The 20,822-nt window shown below is 36.9% G+C and overlaps 1 protein-coding gene across 2 annotated transcripts in view; it reads left to right on the top strand.

The window, feature by feature from the left end:
- dachb (dachshund b) overlaps positions 1-20,822 on the top strand; it is a 32,787-nt gene that overhangs the window by 10,239 nt on the left and 1,726 nt on the right. The window contains exons 2-11 of one of the 2 annotated variants that reach the window (XM_056738655.1): positions 5,616-5,731; positions 11,915-12,034; positions 16,426-16,539; positions 16,634-16,803; positions 17,101-17,239; positions 17,712-17,783; positions 19,004-19,134; positions 19,216-19,363; positions 19,795-19,932; positions 20,024-20,089. In XM_056738655.1, coding sequence (XP_056594633.1) covers positions 5,616-5,731; positions 11,915-12,034; positions 16,426-16,539; positions 16,634-16,803; positions 17,101-17,239; positions 17,712-17,783; positions 19,004-19,134; positions 19,216-19,363; positions 19,795-19,932; positions 20,024-20,089 — 1,214 coding nt within the window. Of the gene's footprint in view, positions 1-5,615; positions 5,732-11,914; positions 12,035-16,425; positions 16,540-16,633; positions 16,804-17,097; positions 17,240-17,711; positions 17,784-19,003; positions 19,135-19,215; positions 19,364-19,794; positions 19,933-20,023; positions 20,090-20,822 lie in introns of both variants that reach the window. The other variant, XM_056738645.1, reaches the window with a different exon arrangement.

Here is a 20,822-nt window from a genome sequence, read left to right as displayed (position 1 = left end):
TAGAAACTCTTTTAATCTTTGTTGGAAACTTTAAATTATCATTTTGGTGCTGGTACTTTTCAAATGCATTTTATTTGTTTATTTATTTCTTGAGAAATATATTTCACATAAATTATTGTCAAGTACAGTATTACAAGAGTTACAGAGACATTTTTCTATTTCTTTATTTGACTTTTTTATTTCTTTATTTATTGACCTTACGTTGTTCCAAACTCATGAATCTTTATAAATCTCTAAATGAACACGTAAAATTCAGAAAATACGTAAAATTTCATTTTATGGACAACAACAGGTAAATACATTCTCTTAAGTTACCTCTGGTTCAGCGTTTTACAGATTTTTGGTGATCTATTCATTTTATGTTTAAATAATATATTTTTAAGCTATTTAAATTTTTTAACTTCAGGGCATAATCATTGTGTTCTGTTCATATTATACTGTATTCACCGACGCTTTTGTAGTTCTGTACAAATATAAAGTGTCAGGGGATGTAAATGATATTGGTCCGGGCATTGATTAAATCCACTTTCAAACAGTCTAGCACATATTGTAATTCATTCTCTTCTCACTTCTTTCTTTGTTATTTTTCGTTGGAAGCCTTTTTTTCTTTTAGGTTCTTTTCTCTGTCATCTCTCTGCTCATCTTCTTACTCGATTGAAAATAAGAGACCGTAATTAGCCCTTCTGCGGTCGACACAAAACCGGCCAGGGAAAGATGGAACTATTGTATTTCTGAGAAGAAAGTCAATAGATGTCATTGTGCATGTCTGTGTATATATGAGTGTGTGAATGTGCGCTTGTGTGAGAGTGTCTGTTTATGTGTGCGTTGCTTGTCTGTCCTTATTATCATACGTGATAGCAGGCTACATAAATTCAATACCTAGTTCGAATGAAAAGAAAGAAAGACGACCCTAACCGATCAATAAAGGGAGGATTCCCTCCAGAACTGAGATCTATGACATCATGGTAGAAAAGAAATATATTTGAAACACAAAGAAACAGATGCTCTAAGGTTTGTTGAAGGATTTGAAAGACAGCCATTTGGACGGTGGTCTGTTTATGGCTAATGCAATGAAGTGGATTATTTCAACCAAACATTGTGTCAAAATAGACTAGCCCAACCAACAGTCCTGGGTTGTTTCAACCCAAATTGCTGGGCTGTTTTAACCCCCCTATTGGATAAAAATAACCATAATCTTGGATAATTTAACACAACAGTTGGTAGTTGCCCATATTTGACCCAACGATGGGTTGTAATAACCCAGCATGTTATTTAGAGTAAAGGCAGGTTTTTTTTAATGGAAAAAATACTTTTTAAACGATTCAGTACTGTGTGTTGACAGGTTGACAGGCACTTTTTTTAAGACATTTTTTTGGGTGGATTTTCACAAAACCAGCGACAGCCTTAAGGGTAACTAATAATAATAATTTATGGCAAAAATTTAAATAATAAAATATGGAGATGCAAGGTTTCAGAAGAACAGCAGTGATATGTTTTTATATTTTAATATAAAAATAATGTGCAGTATATATTATATTTTTCAATATTTTTTTTTGCATTAACACAATACAGAAAAATCAACTCCTATTTTTGTAAAGTGAAAAAAATATTGTTATTATATTTATCACAGCAAAATTATATATCATAGCAGTATTTGGTGTAATTTGTGACGATTGGAAAAAATACATTACAGGAAAAGTCCTGTTACATTAATGCAAATTGAATTAAGGCTAAACAACCATCTTGCTAATAAACCAACAATTCCTTAAAAGTTTTTCTTTGTATGTATTTTTTTCATTCCAAAATCGAAATGGGACCTGTTCTTTTGAAATTCACTTTTACCAGTTATTGACAGAGGAACTACAATAAAGACCTGTGGTTAACGCCTATGACAGCTGTCTGGTATCTTTCAAAGCAATAAATAGCACACGACACTTTGTGGGTCTGTGTGTGCTACGGACAAAATGGATAGTTGTCGAACGGCTTGTGTCTGTGTGTGTTTGCCTGAGCTTCTGTAATATGTCTATGATCTCATGGGGAATCCTCCCCTGTCCTCCATCTGCCACCAATCATCACCGATGACACAGTATTGATTGAGAAGACGTTTCCATAGTAACCGGCTCCTGGGTGTGATCTGATATATGTTTTATGCAGAATGGGGGGATAGTCTTCGATAAAATGTAATTATATTTTTACCTGGACTCTTGGGCAAACACATCAATAGAATGAACGCATAGAACTGTTGTTGTGTATTTACAGCGATACAACAACAAGACCTTATAAAACGTTTTTTAATGTTACCAAACGTACACACATTTCATAAAGCAAGTAGTTACATGTACAGTCAGCACAATGATAGGATCAGATGTTGTACTTTGATACCATGGTACCTGAGTTCCAAAGCCAGTCCTTTTCCAGTCTCCAAGCTTGGCATTTCACTTATTTTTATGAGAATTTTTTAACTCGCCGTGTGTGTGCAGTGAACTTCGCATGACTGCATCGCTTCATCAGCTTGCCCTGTCGTTCAGTAAGAGAGAAGGATTCCTTTTCTCTCTGATGATACAGAACAAAAGAGCTGTTGTCAGTAGATCTGGATTAGGTTTGTTGCATTTCTGTGTGTGCGAAGAAGACAGACAGACAGACAGAAGCGGTATCGAGAGATCAAAGAGCGCGTCTCAGAACGCTGTATTACTGTAAGCTTTGTAAACAGCGTTCTTCCTTTTGTCTGCGCTTTTAAGAAAGAGGAAACCATTCGCACCCCCATACATCAACATACCGTCCCACACACACAGCGCGCATTCCTGTTGGGCTGACACAGCGGGTTAGTGGATGTATAAACATTACACACAGGGATGAAAAGAGAGATATGAGTGGATGGAGCGCTGCGGAAATGCTCTTTTCTCTCTGTTTGGATTTATCATCACATGCTTACGGCTTTTTTTTAGGTGTCAGGCTAATTAAGCATGCAAGCGTACACAATCCTTATTGTTTCAAAATCAGATTGCCTTCTAGACACCCTCATTAACTGGATTTTGGAACTGGAAAATCAGATATTCATCACGTTTAGGAAATGTAATCGTGTATATAAATTACATAGTAAAAACGTTTGTGTCCTTAAAAATGAAAATTAGCTTATAATTGAATCACCCTCAGGCCATCCGAGATGTACTGTAGGTCAGAGGTTCTCAAGCTGAGGGCTGGATCCAGGGGTCACAGTTTTTGTGGCATTTTATGAAATATAGTAATTTGTTATAGATTTTTGCAATCAAACAATAGAAAAATAAGAACACCAACCAAAAGAGACGATGTTCCAGCATTGAATAATTTTATATTTTTTTGTTTAATTCAAATTTGAAGTTTAAGATCATAAGTCTTTATACTGGGGCCCACAAAGTACAGTAATGTGGCCTAACACCGTGTCCTAACTTGGCGTGATTTAACGTGACTCACGGCTTGTTATAATGGGATTGTCACAAAATTTATATATATTGTCTCTTGTCGCGTCACATCGCGCGCGTCTGGTGTAGACACGGTGTAAGGGGGCCTTACAACAAAAACATTTGAGAACCACTGCTGTAGGTGACATTTTGAACAGTAAAGAAGATTTTAACTGTGATCCTTGGTGATTCATAAAATGCAAGTCCTCAGTTAACAGAACTTTTAACAAAAAGTTAGAAGAAAAAGGAGAGACATTATACAATGTTTACAAACATTGAAACGCTGCACGTGACGGCATTTAAGTGATGGAGTGATAACAAAAAGGTTTACATCAACTTAAATATTCCAAAGTTGTTTAATGTATTAATGATGTATTAAACTTTCTCAAAAGATCACATTAGTGTTTTGAACTTGAGAAACAACCTTAAAAACACCTTTGTTCAGGCTGGATTTTGTTTGAAATGATGTCACATTCGTTCATTCTTTCATTCCACTTGTAGAAAGTAGATCAGGGCATTTTGCTACTGACAGGCTTAGTTGCCCTTCACTTTCATTGGGTGAAAAAAGAGGCGATGAAAGTGGGGTGACAGAAGAAAGACAGTCAGATGGGTTTGGAACAACATGAGAGTGAGCGAATGATGACAGTTTTCATTTTGGGGTCAGCTACCCATTTAAAGCAGCAATAACTTTTTGGGGTTAAAAATTAATAAAAATGACTACACAATCTCACTGGAATTCTGGAAAGGATCTTTTTTTGTACATTTTAGTATGATTTGTTAAACAATAACCACCCCAATACAAATTTTCTCCATCAACTTCCAACCCGAATGTTATTCATTCAAATACAATTACAATAAATATTTATCATCAAACGGGTGAGCAAAAATTCATACAGAGCAAAAATTCATTGCAATTTTCTGTCCTCTTTTGATTGACAGGATATATCGGCCCTGATCATCGGCTGGGTTTAAACTATCGTCCGAAAGCTGAAAATTTAGATTTTATCGACCGATATCGATTATTGTCCGATATAATGATGCATCTCTAGTTTTTGTAGATTTACATCATAAAGGAATTCGTACATACAATACACAAAAAGCTGTTCCCATAATGCACCTGTATCTTGCCAGTAAGCTCATAATAATGATTTATTAAGTTGTCAGGTAGGATTTTGCAATATTGTTTTATTTAAATTCACAAAAAAGTTATGTAGTTGCATGCCATTTTTATGTTCCATGGCGATAGAGAGACGAAAGTTACGTATCACCTCTTTAACATCAACAGTTCACTTTTACAATTTCTGACCATTGGGGCAACACAAGAGTGGAGCTGAAATAAATTGCTACGCAAGTGTATTCCTCTTAAAGATACACATCCCCTCACTATTGCTCATCACGAACGGGGTCATGACTGTTATGAAGTTTGGAGTGAAGACATAATGCTCTCGTTGTAAAAGTTCACAACCATCGCCTTGTAAATCAGTGGAGGAACGTTAAACTCTGATGTTCCTCTGTCGATCAAATGCCTCTGTTTAAATCTCTCTCACTTTTTCTCCCACATTCTTTCGGGGCAAAAGCCTCTCAGTGTCTTTTAACCTTTGACTGTTCAGAAATCTTGTCTCTCTACCCCTGAGATGAACCTTTGGAGTTATAAACAAAAGCTTGACAGGCAAGAGCAGCTACCGGCTGTCCGATCTCTTTCTGCTCTTGTTACCCCCCATTACGCTGAACTGCTCGGCAGTCTTTATTCTGTTTCGCCAATTTGGAGGTTGGTCTTTGTTTATTTGATCAGTGGGTGCTTTGTTGGACCTGCATGGATGCTAGAGCATGTTTGGTGATGGAGCATCAAAATGTTTGAACCCACTTCATAGTTTCCTCTTTCAATATTGTGTTTTCTCTGCTGTCCTTAAATTTGATGGGTATTGTTTCATAAGCATTATAGTTTGTTTTATTCTTTCATAGTAGCTTAAATGTTTTGAGAAGACATTTAATCAGGGACTCAGCAACCTTTACAACACGTTTGGCTGCAGTGTTAACTTGTTTTCCACTTACATACGTTTTGAGACTACGTGTTTGGCAAAATAATATCTGGGAAATGCGTTTACAATTCTGACATAAATAACACACTGTCACTTTAAGGACGACCACAGTACTAACACATGTTTGCACCCCTCACAGCTCTCGCCCTGGCCGCCCACCGAAGCGTTCCTACGGGGCCTGCTTGCAGGAAAGCCCCAGAATCCTCCACCCCAGAGCAAACAGCCTGCTATCTCCAGCCTTGCTGTCGCACACAGGTAAAACCAACCAGACACATCGATCTCATTTTTCACCGTGAAATAAACTCAGATGAGCTTCCATTTACTCCCTCACAACCCCCTTCAACACCTATGAAGAGCATGTTTAAATCACTCCTTGCACTGGTGTCCTTGTGCACATCTTTCATTCTCTCACTCACTCCATCCCTCTGTTTGGTCATCTTTCATACACACCTTCTTTTATGGGTGACAGTGATTAATGACACGCACCAGCGGGATCACTCATCCATCTGTTCATCCTTCTCTGTTTCCTCTTTCCTCTCGCTGCTTAAAAGCTTCACACCCCCGTCTTCTCTTCTCAACTGTACTCTATCACATTTGGAGGGGTTGATGCTGAAATCTGCCACGAGATACAGTGTGTCTTATTTAAGTTAACTGGGAGGGACGTTTCCAATTTTGAGAATGCATCTCAGGAAAGGGTCACATTGTGGCAGAAAATAGTACTTTTTTATTGTTTTACTTAAAATGGTTACTTATGAGTTTTTTCCAGTTGAGCCACTGAGATTGAAATGTTAATATATTGAATTATATTTGAACCAAGTGATCAGAACTATTGATGATGTCCATAAATATGATCTCAGAATGATCAAATCATTGTTTTTCAAAGAGGAAATATCAAACCATAACAGGGTTGACCAGAAACCGCAGACAAATTCAGATTTGTCTTATTCATTCAAGTAATTTGCATGTACCCATAGGGGTGGTTAGCTGTCATTCTGATCAAATTTGTCATTCTGAAAAGAAAAAATATGTAATTTGCATTAACATCATACAAGTAAAGATCCAGTTTAAACCTCGTTTGCTGTTCACGGTTTACTTTCACTCAGCCAGTGTTGTTCGGTTTTTAAATCAATGTAGCCAAACATGTAAAAAAATTAAAAAATACTTAATAGATGTTTATTTTATCTGATGACTAGCAACATACGTAGATATCATGTAGGCTATGCTTAATTTTTCATTTGTTAAAGCACTTTTAAGAAGAAAAAAAATATATAATATATATATATTTTCTAGCTTTCCTGTAGTTCAGTGGTAAGAGCATTGCTTTAACAACGCAATGTTGTGGGTTCGATCCCAGGGGATTGCATATGCCCAAGTATAAAAGTATAGGATAATACAATGTAAGTCGCTTTGGATAAAAGCGTCTGCCAAATGCATAAATGTAAATATATTTAATGCAGTTTACCACAATAGTTACTCTATAACACAAAATGTACTAAACACACAGAATTTATACTGTGATAAAAAAATACATTGGGATAAGATGTAATTGTGGTGTTGAGTCTATGTGAGTGGTTGGCTCTTTATAAATCACCCCTGCACACTATATCCGTATGAGTTTTCCACATTATTTATCACAACGTGTATGAACATGTTTGCCCACATTAACACCATTCCATAAAGAAATTTTCCTCACACACTCGAACTTGTGCATGGGGTCACCATGGAGGATGCGCTGGACTGTGCAGCGATACTCTGCCATGTTTGAGCAGTTACCGTGGAGATGTCACTTAGAGTCCTGGCATCGCCAAGTGCCAGATGTCAGGACTCATTAGGAATGAAAGCCGAGCAGTTTGCTTTGATTTGCCGAGTGCTCAGTCATTGTTTGATGCTATGACAGTTGGGTTAAAAAAGGGTGTCGGCACCATTTGAGTAATTCAGTGATTATGTTCGAACCGCAGGACGCAACGGGCCAGCAGACCCAATAGAGACTTAAAAGAGCTTTGCATTTTGCTTAATAAAATTAAGAGATTCATTTAATATCTCACTTGTTTCTCTCATTTAGAAATGAAAACGCATGGCGAGTTAAAAGTTCCTGACACTCAATAGAGCCTTGGGCTAGCAATGCAAGGGTCATGAGTTTGATCCCCTGGGAGCACATTTACTCAAAAAAAGGTGTAGTTTGAATGCACTTTAAAACACTTCAAATAAAAGCATCTGCCAAATACATAACAGGGTTTTTCCTGGCTCAAAATGAGGCGGAGGTGGTGCCATCTTGTACATGATCTTGTACACACACATGTAGGCCTACCGTACCTTTAAGTGGCTTTACCAAGAGACTTTGACATATTCAAAGTTCTAATAAAATTTGATGAAATGACAAGTATTAAGTTATATTTACATTTATTCATTTGGCAGACTTTTTTGTTCAAAGCGACTTACAAGTCGGAGAGTTTCCAGTACGGTTAGTTTACAAGGTCATGCTACTAGTAATTTTTTTTATTTAAAATATAACTTTTATTCAACCAAACAATAGCAACAACAGCCCACAATAGCCAACTGAATTAACCAGTCCTACTAAATGATCAAAGCTCATTCACATCTTGTCAATTCAGTGATGTCTTATATTTGCTAATGACTGAAAAGTTCAATAGTTTAAATGAATCGGTTCAAATGAGTCATTCGCGTGCGAGTCGTTCTGAACGCATTGTGTGTTCATACTGGCGAACTCGCTGTGTACAGTATACGCTGATTCAACGATCCAACTGCACGGCTAAAGAAATTTTAATGATGAACGTCATGTTCATTTAAGAAACTTCAAGAAATGAAACGTACTTGGATGCAAAACAAACAGCCCTGAAACAAAGCTCTTGTTCTGCATTCTTTTTAGCGAATCAGTGTTATGATAACGAAACAGTGGCGCAATGCCGCAACTGCAGTTACAAATAACAGTCTGTTAAATGCATGCAGCCTTTCTTGTGAGGACACCCGGTATAATTTTGGCAAGAGTCCAGGGCGGCACGACATTTGAAGGAGGCGGACGCCTCCAATCTCTCTATGCAGGAAAAACCCTGCATAAATGTAAATGCTTCTCAGATTTTTCTCTTGGCGAAAGTGACCTTATCTCACATTTCTCCCGGAGAGTCTAGAAGACATTCGAAGAATGTTTCAAACTGTGCTTTGGTTTGTCAAGATCAAAGTCCGCAATCAAAACGTCAACAAATGTCTCATTTGTTTTAAAAGGATTTAAGGAGAAACACGTGGGACAAAGTTAAAAAGAAAATGATACACAATTGAGAACTCCATGAAGTCTGTGAAAGAGTGATAAAATTGTCTTCTGGGATTTGAGCAGATCCCTCAGTGTTATGTGACCAAGGACATTGATATTGTTTCTCTCAGTATGAAAGCTTAGTGGAGTGTAATTTGATTGACTTCGACATTCATTTTAAACTATTTTTCCAACACACGCTTTATAATCTGCAGCTGCTGTGAATCCATGGTAACATAACTGGCTTTGTTGGCATGTTTTTACAATTTTGGGGATTGTTTGTCAAATGACAGACAGCGGGGGGTGGAGCCAAGTGAATGATGCATGAGAGCAGTAGAGGATTAAATATTTGACTTTCAATTAAAAATGTTGACGCTCCATATCTTGAATATTCCACAGCTGTTGAGCAATCATAATATTTTGAAAAGGACTATGAAAGACGTGTTATATTCCACATCTTCGAAAACCATTTGATAGCTCTGGAAATTGTGAGATAAAAATGTTGCTTGTGTGTTTGATAGTAAAAGAAGAGATTATTGGTTTTGGTCAAAGATGCACCGATATATCGTCCCCCAAAATGTATTTGATGACATCATTTATTTAAAACAGAATACTAATTTTAATAAAACGTTATTGTTTTGTTTGTTTGTTAATTATTAGTCAACTATAAAAAAAAAAAAAAACTTTTTAATAATAAAAACGTTTATTTATTCAATAATATTTATTAAACCATAATATTAAACCTTTTCAAGATATATTGACTTGTTATAATATTGGTAAAATAATTGACTACTTATCAAATCTGTATAACCTTATCTCACGGGAATTCATACATTTTTTCGAGGTGGCTTGTTGGTATGAATTCGGACGTTGTGCATCGTACAGAAACGTGCAATTACTAGAAAAAAAACAATTCTGAAACCCCACCCCTAACCCCCCCTCAAACCCTAACATCAATGTCGCCAAAGCAAATCATACTAAAGTGAACGCATTCATACGAATTAGCCAAAATTAGCCGCATCGTAAAATAGTTACGTTTTTGACTCGAGATTGTGTTGGTTTTTTTAGACAGGCATCGAAATAATATAATATAGCTCTCACATTCACATCGAACAGGAATATTTCAGAAACAGCGAAAGTGTCTTCAATCTGGACATTTATGTAAATCTAAGATAAAGACGAAAGTTAATCACTACTAGTTTTCTGCAGAAATAACAAGAGGGGTTAACATAGCTAAGAGTGTCAACAAACTGGTTTCAGTCAACAGTTGCTTGTTTGTATCAACAAAAAATGCTCTTCGTTCATATGTGTCTTGGTGAGTTGAAGGTTAGAAGAACCAAAACCCTTTTGTTTTTTCAGCCCAAGCAGGTAACTTGATCAATGAGTGATTGTCACCATACTTTCTTGTTGTGTAGGAGTATGAGCTTTGTTTCTGTCGTGCCGTCAAAGTATTTCTCCCTCAGGACAATATCACCTCACACGAGCAAGTGCTTTCTCACTTACATAATTCAAGTCTCTGTGGATTATTTTAACCATGAGCTGACAGCGATGCTCGTGCAACAGCTGTTTGCTACAGACAACATCAAACCCCCTCATCATTCGCATAAAGATGCTGAATCCCGTTTGTATGTTTGTGTTAATGGTCCATTATATCTTCTAGTTCACTGCAGCCTCACCTGCATTATTCCTTTGTTTTGGCAGAAAAGCATTGCAGGGGTACTGTGTGGGGATGAGATGGTGACCTTGTCAAACACAATCAGACAGAAAGTGCATGCTATAGATCTTACGTTTTGAAGTCTTTGAGTGCAATTGGTTACTCCACTGGGACATCGATGTGAAACTGACAGGAACTGACTAAATGAAGTATAAAGAAAATGGGGCCAGTTGGTTGAATATAATAGCTCGGCTTTTATGAAATTTGGTTTGATGTTTCAAGAAATTCAGTGGTATTTATGTCTGAATACATGCTGGGCTCGCTGTATATTTTTCTTTTTCTTTTCAACGTTTTTCTTACTCTGTTTAAAAATGTTATCATAATAAAGTTGCACAGCTTTCGAAACAACCCAAAATGTTTTGCCCTCCCTCTATCAGCCCACATGGAACAGTCAGAACAAAACCGTATTGATGTAAAAACTGTAATATCGAAAATAATTAAATAAGTAAACATAAATAATACATGAAAATGAAAGGGGGAACTTCTTTAAAACCATCATTTTTCCTGCTGTTCAATAAAACGTCCTTGAAGAATTGCATCATTCCACTCGGGTCACTGTATATATTACATCTACATATTCATCTAAATGTTGAGCATTTCATGCATGTAACAGGCTGAGATAAATCTCTGGAGTTGCAGGGGTGTGTATTGAACAATAAGTCAGAAAATTGACGGAAACACAATTTTAACATCAATCACTGGTCAAGAGTATTGATTAACTACTGCATGTCACAAATCAATTACTTTATTTATATATTTATTTTCATTTTGGTTGGTATCCAGGGTTACCAAGGACAGAGCTGTTAGCCCGGCTTAAGTGCTGGTAGTGGGAGGAGTTTGAAGGGATTGATTGGCAGATGGCTATTTCTTGCGCCACTTCCATGATGCACTTGTATAAATAATACAGTCACCCGACAGCTAATTTAGGGTCCTTATGTCACCGCAATCTTCTAGGTGTTCTGCATAAACCACGTTGATGTGAGAGTTCGCTTAGAGAATTAAGTCAATTTTGCAATACTTACAATAAAATACTAAGATTTTAATACATGGTAAAGTTGCAATCTATAACGTATGGTTAAAAACAAACAAAATTTGTTAATAGGAACATACGTAAAAATTTAAAATATCCAGTGGTTTGTTTCAAAGATGGTGATTCAGGGCCTAAAGGTATAAATTCCAGAATCAGGATTGATTCAAATTTTAGACACAAACTAGACCTCATCCTAGTGTACAGCAATACATAGACACGTAATATTACTTTTTGTTGGTACTTTAACAAATCTGAGCACAGTTTGAGACACTTTAAAAGTGATCTTTGATTTCGCAATGCTTTTTCTCTGAAAAAAATCAGAAAAACAAGATGCTTCTCATTAAATTCTATAGCTGCCTGAGAGAAATGAGTGAGATGTTATGGAGATCTTTCTTTATTTTATTCTTACATTTTTGCGTGTACACACAGGTTTGACCACAGCGACGATGGCTGAAGCTTTGAAATTCCAGAAAATAAAGATGATGATGGATCTACACAAGAACCACAACGGCTCAGAATTCGATTTAGAAGAATTAAACGCTCATACAGGTAATCACGCGCAAACAGAATGGTATTATTTTTATTTTGCTTTTCGTTTACATGTGCCTTACTTACGTATGCTCATCTACATATCTGTTTGTGGTTACGTATGTTTGTGTTCCTTTAAGAAAAGCTTGTTTAATGTGCAATCTGTAGATGTGCTAGACAGATGGCCTTGCAATAATAACCTAGGCCTTCTGGGTGAGATGAGCCCCATCACAGAGCTCGCTCAGGGGGCCCGTGTCACAGGGCTACGCTTGGTTTACAGAGACTAATGGTGACATTAATGACTGCTGCCTGACTGTGCATTTAGAGAAAACCAACAACAGACAGGAGAGCGGTTAATTGTACACCAGCCTAAGAGAGGAAAGAAGACATTTGGCGAACGACGGGCACATTCATGTGTATGTGCATGAAAGCCAAGTAAAAATATTTAAATAATGCAATGATATATGTGTATGAATTCTGCAGATGCACTCATGCATGTATAGGCTTAATTTGCGGGTGGGAAAAGTGCGACATGTCCCCACCACTTTTTGGCAGAAATGCTTTCGGAAGGTGTGTATTGTGTATTATACAACAGCCCAGTGACCTTCACCAATTTACAGTTTGGGAACCGCATACTGAGAGAGCGAGAGTCAAAAAACAGTGTAGCCAATGGCCTACTATATATGATAAATATTCTCAACGAGTTATTACAGAAACAATTAATTAAAGTATAGTTTTTGTCATCTCTGTCCCAACCACTTTTCAAAACAAAGTTACGCCACTGCATGCATGAGATCACACCCCTCAACACATAGGCTAAAGCAAACACAGATAACATGGACTTCAAAGGCAGAGTGTTTTGCGAGTGCAGCGTTCTTGTCGAGAACAGCTGCGGATGAGCGGAGCTGGCGAGAGAATTTAGGAGAGGAGGAAAAAAGACCTTCATCATAAAGATGGAATGCAGTCAAGGAAAATCAACATCAAGGATGACAACAGAAGAGAGGAAAGAGACAATGAGATACCTTTTTTCCTGACTAGTTGACAAGTCGAACGAAAAATTCCATGCATTATTTAACAAGATGGCCGATAGCTGTCATACGGGTGATTGCCTGCGTTAACAGAAACAGGTGTGCGCTGTGTGTGCGGGTACGGCTGTATGTTAGCGCACGGATGCTTGTTTTCACGTGTGCACGTGCTTAGCAGGAAAGTCATGTATAGTTCACGCACACATATTACGGCTTCGCCTCTGTTTCTCTCTGTGCATTTTTTGTATTCAATCGTCCACAAGCCCTCATCTTTTAGATGGCTGTCAATGCTGTTTAAATCTGCTGCTTTGGGACAGAAAAAAAATATATTTTGCGTTTACAAATGATATTATTCAATCTGATCTGACAGGAATTCGTAACTTTTTACGAGGTGGCTCATTCGTATGAATTCGTACGATGTGAGTTGTACCAAAACGCATGACTATTAGAAAAGGCAATACTGTTGCCCCTCCCCTAACCCCACCCCTAACCTAACGTCACTGGCGTGAATCGTATTAAAACATACAAATAAGTTCGTACCAATTCATCGTTCATCTTTTATTTTAGAAATCAATTTTTGGAAAGTCTTTCAAAATTATAAATACAAAAATATCTTTTGCCTTTATAAATTACATCATACAACCCGATTTTGACAGGTGGATCATTACTTTGTATTTGTACGATGTGAATCGTATAAAAATGTACAAAAAAGCAATACTGAAGACCCTCCCCTAACTTCACTCTTAAACATTACGTCAATGTCGCTAAAGCGAATCGTACTGAAACGTACAAATAAGATCGTACAAATTTTTACAAATTAAAAATCGTATGAAATAGTTACAAATCCCCATGAGATTGTTGTATTATTAGCATACATTTATTTATTTTAGAAATTGTATCGCTATCTCTGTTTGAAATTTGTTACTTAACATACTTTGACTTAACTTGGATTGAATTCAAATGACGTTAAACGGATATTTACCGGAAAATCCTACCCGACAGCTCAAATTAAAAATCTTCATAAACTTACCATTGAGAATCGAGCTTTCATGTATTTGCTCGATAAGCAAGTTTTGTTCACTTGCATCTTTAATTTGACTGCCGTTGAAGTTTTTGTCCTTTTAAACACAACCTGCGCGTTATTGTAAGCGTTCGTGGCTTTAATTCCACATTGACAGTTCACAGGAACTGCCATCCGATTTCTTTTTAAAAGACGTCAGTAATCTAAAACAAGGCCGTTAACAACATCAATCAAAATCTGAAAGCCGTTTCTGTTTGAGGACTTGGCGCCCGTGTTTGTGTACTTGTGTATGTTTGTGTTTGTTTTAGCGTGTTTCGCAGCACAGCTGCGTCTCTTGTTGTTTCTGATTGCTCCTGCATTTTCAACCTCTCATCCATCTTCATCTGCCTGATTACCGTGAATTAGCACCCTCTCACTTACGGTACAGCTCCAGTCCCAGAAGATATATGAGTGTGTGTTGACACAGTCTTGATTTCCACAGACGTGCAGATCAGTGCACAGATGGCGGGTCTATTGTACAGTATTCATGTCGTGGTAAAGGGTCCGAGCTGCAGAGGTGTACTGTAGTGTTGTAATATAACTTAAATATTTTGCTTTAATGAGGAAGCTTATTGTTTTTAATCAGGCTATTTTTGTCCGGTCGTGTGAAGATCTTATTGAAGGGGGCATGTGAATGTCTTAAGGGGACTGACTTTATTCTGGGTTATCATTGATTTCTTTCATCACAATCTGCCACCTAAACACCATCTGCTCACAGTGGCACTGACATGCATGCAAATGATAGATTATATCAGCTCTTTGTGGCTGTTGCCTTTTGGCCAAATTGTGTTTGTTGTATATTGAGCTTACATTTTTTGGAACAATATAGAAAAACATATTGTGCAGTTTTATTTAACAGTGCTAACAATGTTCTGTATTACAGATATGTACAAACCATTGTAATGGGACTTTAAAATATAAATTAAGTGCTGAAGTGTATGCATAATGCAGTCTGCTCTGACACCAAGTTATGCTGTCTCAATAGAATATTTCACTATGCAACTAGCAAAAACAAAAATACATTTTAAGCAAACTTACCAAAACAGCAAACTAAAATATTAGTGCAAAAAAATAAAGGCCTACAAAAACATAACAAAACCGTTTTTCTACGTAGATCAGACCACATAAATTGCCTATAATGTGAAAACCTAGTAATTTCTTCAAAAACTAAATTGTAGCAATAATTTTAAACCTAGAAAACAAAATAAATTGTAAATATAGCTGCAAGCAGTAATCATCGGGTTCGAGCAGGCTAAGGGGACTAAGGCCGTCTAGCGACTGCGGATAGAAATTTCATATAATTTCGATAATTATTAATATTCACACTCCACAGAATTCACCAGCGTTGGTTTGGTTGATCGGGCAAAAATCCAGGGACTAGTTCATTTTTTTTTTGCATAACATGCCAATTTGTGAAAACTCTATCATTACGGAAATATTAATGAAGGTATAGGTTTTGTTCATCTTGAGCCAAGGATTCCAATGATACCAAACACTTGGGTGTACGATGAAGTGTTTAGGAGTTATTAGTGAATATGCGTTTTTGATCGCTGTAGCGCCCCCTAGGGTCCGACATGGCTGGCTCCGTGTATCTGATTAGCGACAGGGATTATCACCATTTGGCCGAGTCTCGGCTCTGTCGGCCTTACGGTTTGGGCTGCCCGATCAGTTTTAGGGAAGAAGAATAATAATAAGAAGAATAAAACATACAAATACAATAGGTTTCTAGCCCTTCGGGCTCAAACCCGAAATAAATGGATTAATAGAAATACAGCAAACTAGCATCCCTTTATCCAAGTTAACAGTAGTGTTTGAGCGAACAGCTATGTAAAACGACTTACTTAAAAGGGCGTATGCTCTTTTGAAATGATAAACTGTAACAATCGAATAATAAAAATGAGTTTAAAGTGTCTTCTAATCTAATAAAACAGTGAACTATCCCTTTAACTAATGTATTTTCTGCATATTGGAACAGTTAAATTAAAACTTGATATGGATCAGTCTTATTTCTGAAAAAAAAAATTCTGTCTGATTTTTTTTTTTCAGATAATGCAAATCAAATCAAAGTGAGATGTTTTGTTTTACAGTGAACCTTAAAAAAATGTAATCCAAAAAAATTCAGGATTGACTGGAACATTAAACAGCTTAGCAGTTATTATTTAAAAAAAGAGTGTGACAAGTGACAAGAAGATAAAATAAAACTTTTGTTTAAACCAAGTATGCTAAAAATCATATAATAAATGGTTATATTGTAGATTCATTTAGAGTGTGATTTCATATTTGACTGCCTCTATTCTTAACATTTCTTCCTCTTATATTTTCCACAGGACACGGTGATTCGTCTTGGGAGCGACATTCGTCACCTGTTTCAGAAAAGGGACAGCACATCGTGAACAACTCGCAGCTCAACCCTCTCCAACACACCCATCTACTGGCCAACAGTCAGTATTAAACATTCACACACACTGTGAAACATCAGAAGCTTAATTTACTCCATTGCTGTCTGATAAATCAGTAATGATCAGTATCTTGCAGGACTGGACCTGCCCTTTATGATGATGCCCCATCCGCTGCTTCCTGTTGGACTTCCTCCCGCATCTGTTGCCATGGCAATGAACCAGATGAACCACCTTAATACGATTGCCAACATGGTTGCCAGCGCACAGGTGCACAGCCCCGTCTCCAGGCCGACATCTGTCATCAAGGTAGAAGACACACAACACGTGAAGAAAAACAGGCTTGTGTGCTTACTGGCTCTTGTGGTGCAAGGTCATGAGGGATTTTTGAAAAGAAACTTTCCTTTATTTTACCTGTATTTTATTATCTTTCTTCAATGGAACAAAACACTTTAAACAGAATGTTAGCCTCAGTTTTCAGTCATTCTCTTCAGATGAAAAACAGATAAATGATGTCAGAATTGTTTGGGGTGACCCCATTCGCAACATATCTGTCCTGAAGTTTTTGTGTTTGTCGGTGTTCGCACATCTATTCAATTTTAGCAGGAGTGTTTCGAGGAGAGCCCCTCTTTGACACCATCTGTGGAGGAAACACTTCCTCAGAAACCAGAACTATCACCTCAACAAACCAGTTCGGCTCCCAGCAGTCCCGCACACTCTCACACAGTCTCCCCTCAGAAACCAGGTGAGCTCAATCATTTAAGACAACCACATAAAAATGAACACATCTACATACATACAGTATATGAAAATAGTGTGTAGACTAAAAACATTTCAAGGGATGGGTTCTACTTATTGAACATGCGATAAACATCCACATGGCAAACACACAGAAAACATTTGCTACTACCAAGAAACACCAAATGTAGCAAAGACAAAATTCACAATTTCTTAAGTCCAATTAAGAATTTAAATCTTATTGGATTCATGGGGATCCTGTAATATTATTCATGTTTCATAACATCATGCATATAATGTCCACAGCAAACAACATTATATGATTATATGTCTTAATCTAATCAGCATGCATTGCAATCTTTTGGTGCATACGGTATACCATACTAGCACAAAGCAATATATGTTAATCTAGAAGTCTGCAGTAGTCAGAAACCTTCGCGTTTATTTTTGTACTTTTTAATCTCTCTCTCTTCCTTTAGCGTACGACATTCATGACGAACATAGAGAAGCAAATTCAGCTCTGCATATGAACCGACTTTCCAATGACAGGGGTGAGTTGTTAATATAAAACTCTCTGACCTCATTTACTTCATTATAGTTCAAATATTACACACAGTTACATCACCTGTGTGGCGTTCGGTAATGCAATCTTTTATTTTTTCGATTCACAAGTAATCTCAAAACAATAAGATTAAACAGCATGTTCATAATTCATGCTATCTTTAAAGGAACAGTTCACCAAAAAATGAAAATTCTGTCTTCATTTACTCACCCTCAAGCCGTTCCAAATCTGTATACATTTCTTTGTTCTGATAAATATACTCAGAATAATATTTGGAAAAATACTTGTTAACACATAAATTGCTTTATACATTTCTTTGTTCTGTTGAACTCAAAAGAAGATATTTTGAGGACTGTAGGAAAGCAAACAGGGAAAATCCAGCATTATGGATGTGATATTTTGCATTATGCTCAGAGAATGTATTTGTTACGAATATATTTAACCTTCTGTTTATATTTTACTAAATCCTTCTTGATAGAGTCTTAACATGAGAAATATGTCAGTCTATGAACAAATTTTCGGTTTTAAAAAGATGTGGTGTGACAAAATAGGACACCATTTTTTGGAGAAGACAAACTTTGTAGGCTTTCTGTGAATGAAAATGCACAAAACTGAAACATTAGTCCCCAATGAATGGAGAAGGGATGCCTCTTTATAAAACATCATTTTTTTATGGTAAGGTTGACATTTTCACGAAATTGCCCAACATTTCCGAGGCACTTATATTGTTATGTTTCCTACTATGGTTGTCAGTGGTGGCCACGAACTGTTTGGTTACAAGCATTCTTCCAAATATCTTTCTCTGTGTTTATGGGAACCACGAAATCTGTACAGATATGAAACAAATCGAGAGTGAGTAAATGATGACAGAATTGCTGTTTTTGGGTGAATTCTCCCTTTAACAGCAAATACGTAAAACGTGTAATGTGACAGATGTGCTGAAGTGTAGTGAGACCAGCGGTAGGATTCCATGGAAAGAAGAACAATAATATTATCGAAAAACATTGTATTGGAAATAATAAAACAAAGTTCATATTTTATAAATGTATTTAATTGGAGTATTTTTATGCTAGAAATGTATATTTTTATTTTAAAGATTATTTCCATTATTTTCTTTATTATTTAATAAATACGATTTTTATATTTGTACCTTTTTTATTTCTTGACATAACCTACTGAAGCTCAAACACTTTATGTTCTTAAATGCAGTTGAGCAGAATGAAGTGAAGCCAACAATATTTCAGAAGATGCCTCCTCAAACCTTCCCTTCAGGCTTCCCTGCTTCTCTCGTGTTCACCGATGGACTTTCTTCTGTTGAGACACTGCTCACTAATGTCCAGGTATTATGAAGGATCAGAAACAGACACATACTATTGAGCTAACAAATATGATCTCTGTAACGTGTTTTTTGCGTGATTCAGGGCCTGCTGAAGGTGGCTTTGGAGAATGCTCGTCTACAAGAGAAACAGCTTCAGCAGGAGAGGAGAGAGCTGAAGATGGAGCTCTACAAAGAACGAGAGATGAGAGAGAGTTTAGAGAGACAGCTCACCTCTGAGCTTCACAGTCGAGGTACAAAGATTATACAATAGTGCTTTTATAAATTGAGGTGGTGTCCACTGACATTCATTGCATAAAATAGCTTAAAATTCTGAAAAAATGTATGAATGTTACCAAGTTGCATTAATAATATAAACTGTTACTGTATATCTCAATGGGACTGGCACATTATTTAACTTTGGTGCATTAAAGGGATAGTTCACCCCAAAATGAAAATGATTTCACTCTCATGTCATTTTAAACCTTTCTTCTGCAGAACACAAAAAATATATATTTTGAAGAACGTTAGTCCCCCATTGAGATTCATTGCATGGACACAAACCACTGAGACATTTCTCAAAATATCTTCTTTTTTGTTCCACAGAAGAAAGAGTCATAGTTTTTTAACAAGGCCGGACAAATATTGATAGATTTTTTGCTCTACTTTCCTCTTTGTCCTGCAGCCACCATTCAGAGACGTCTGAAGAAGGAAAAGAAGGCGAAGAGAAGGTTACAGGAGGCGCTTGAATACGAGTCTAAGAGGAGAGGGCAAATCGAACAGGCCTTGCAACAGGCCACCTCATCTGACCCTCTCAAACACGGTAAGACACACACAAACACACACTCTTCAGTTTCATTCAGACTGATACACTTTCAACAGATTTGGTCACCTGTCGCTGTCTTTTAACACAGATCCAGTCAGTCTGGACATGGAGACAGAACACTGCAGAAGCCCGGAGGACAACTGCACGTTACAAGGTACTGATGTGTTTACTATCATTGTTTTCATCACAAAAATGCCTCCCTTTGTGTAAATAAGTTTATTATAGATAATAAATCTGGGAATTTCCAATCTTTAAAACCTAGCCTCCAAGAGCGTATTCAGCACCAACTTTTTAGGCATGTACTGTATATGGCACTAGTTCATTTGCAAACAGGCACTGAACCTCACGGTCAGAAGATAAAAATAAACAACACTATCAGCAGACACAATTTCAACAAGTAATCCTTTTATTCATTCTCGTATGCAACACCCTCACAAGCATAGTGCGTATTTGTGCGGACATGCACAATTTCAGTGGGAAGTTAAATGGTTTATTAACTTTTGATGTCTTGACCTCATTTATCCTTCCCATCTCGACAACACCGCGTGCCACTCATCCGCATCCTCCAAACAGATGAGATCATCGGCTCCCTCTGTCTCCATGTGAGAGCGTAAGCAAATAAACACATTGATGAATCAGAAGACTACGGACTAATTGCAAGTTTCCTGTGTAAGCAAAAGCTCACCACAGGAATATTCCAGTTTGACCTCCCCTACTCTCCCTTCATGAGACAGCTGAAGCTACATGATAAATTATTTGAATTACACTTCAGTGTCACTTTTTTTTTTCAAATGGACCCCTAATGTTGAGAAAACCTGTCTTTTAAAACAGCACTTTGTATTTTTTTTAACCTTAAAATAATGTCTCTAAAATTATTTTAGTGGTAG

This window comes from Triplophysa dalaica, chromosome 2, assembly GCF_015846415.1.
Source record: "Triplophysa dalaica isolate WHDGS20190420 chromosome 2, ASM1584641v1, whole genome shotgun sequence".
NCBI lineage: Eukaryota > Metazoa > Chordata > Actinopteri > Cypriniformes > Nemacheilidae > Triplophysa > Triplophysa dalaica.
Note: the sequence above shows the minus strand (reverse complement) of the source record. Positions and strands in the feature narration are given on the sequence as shown.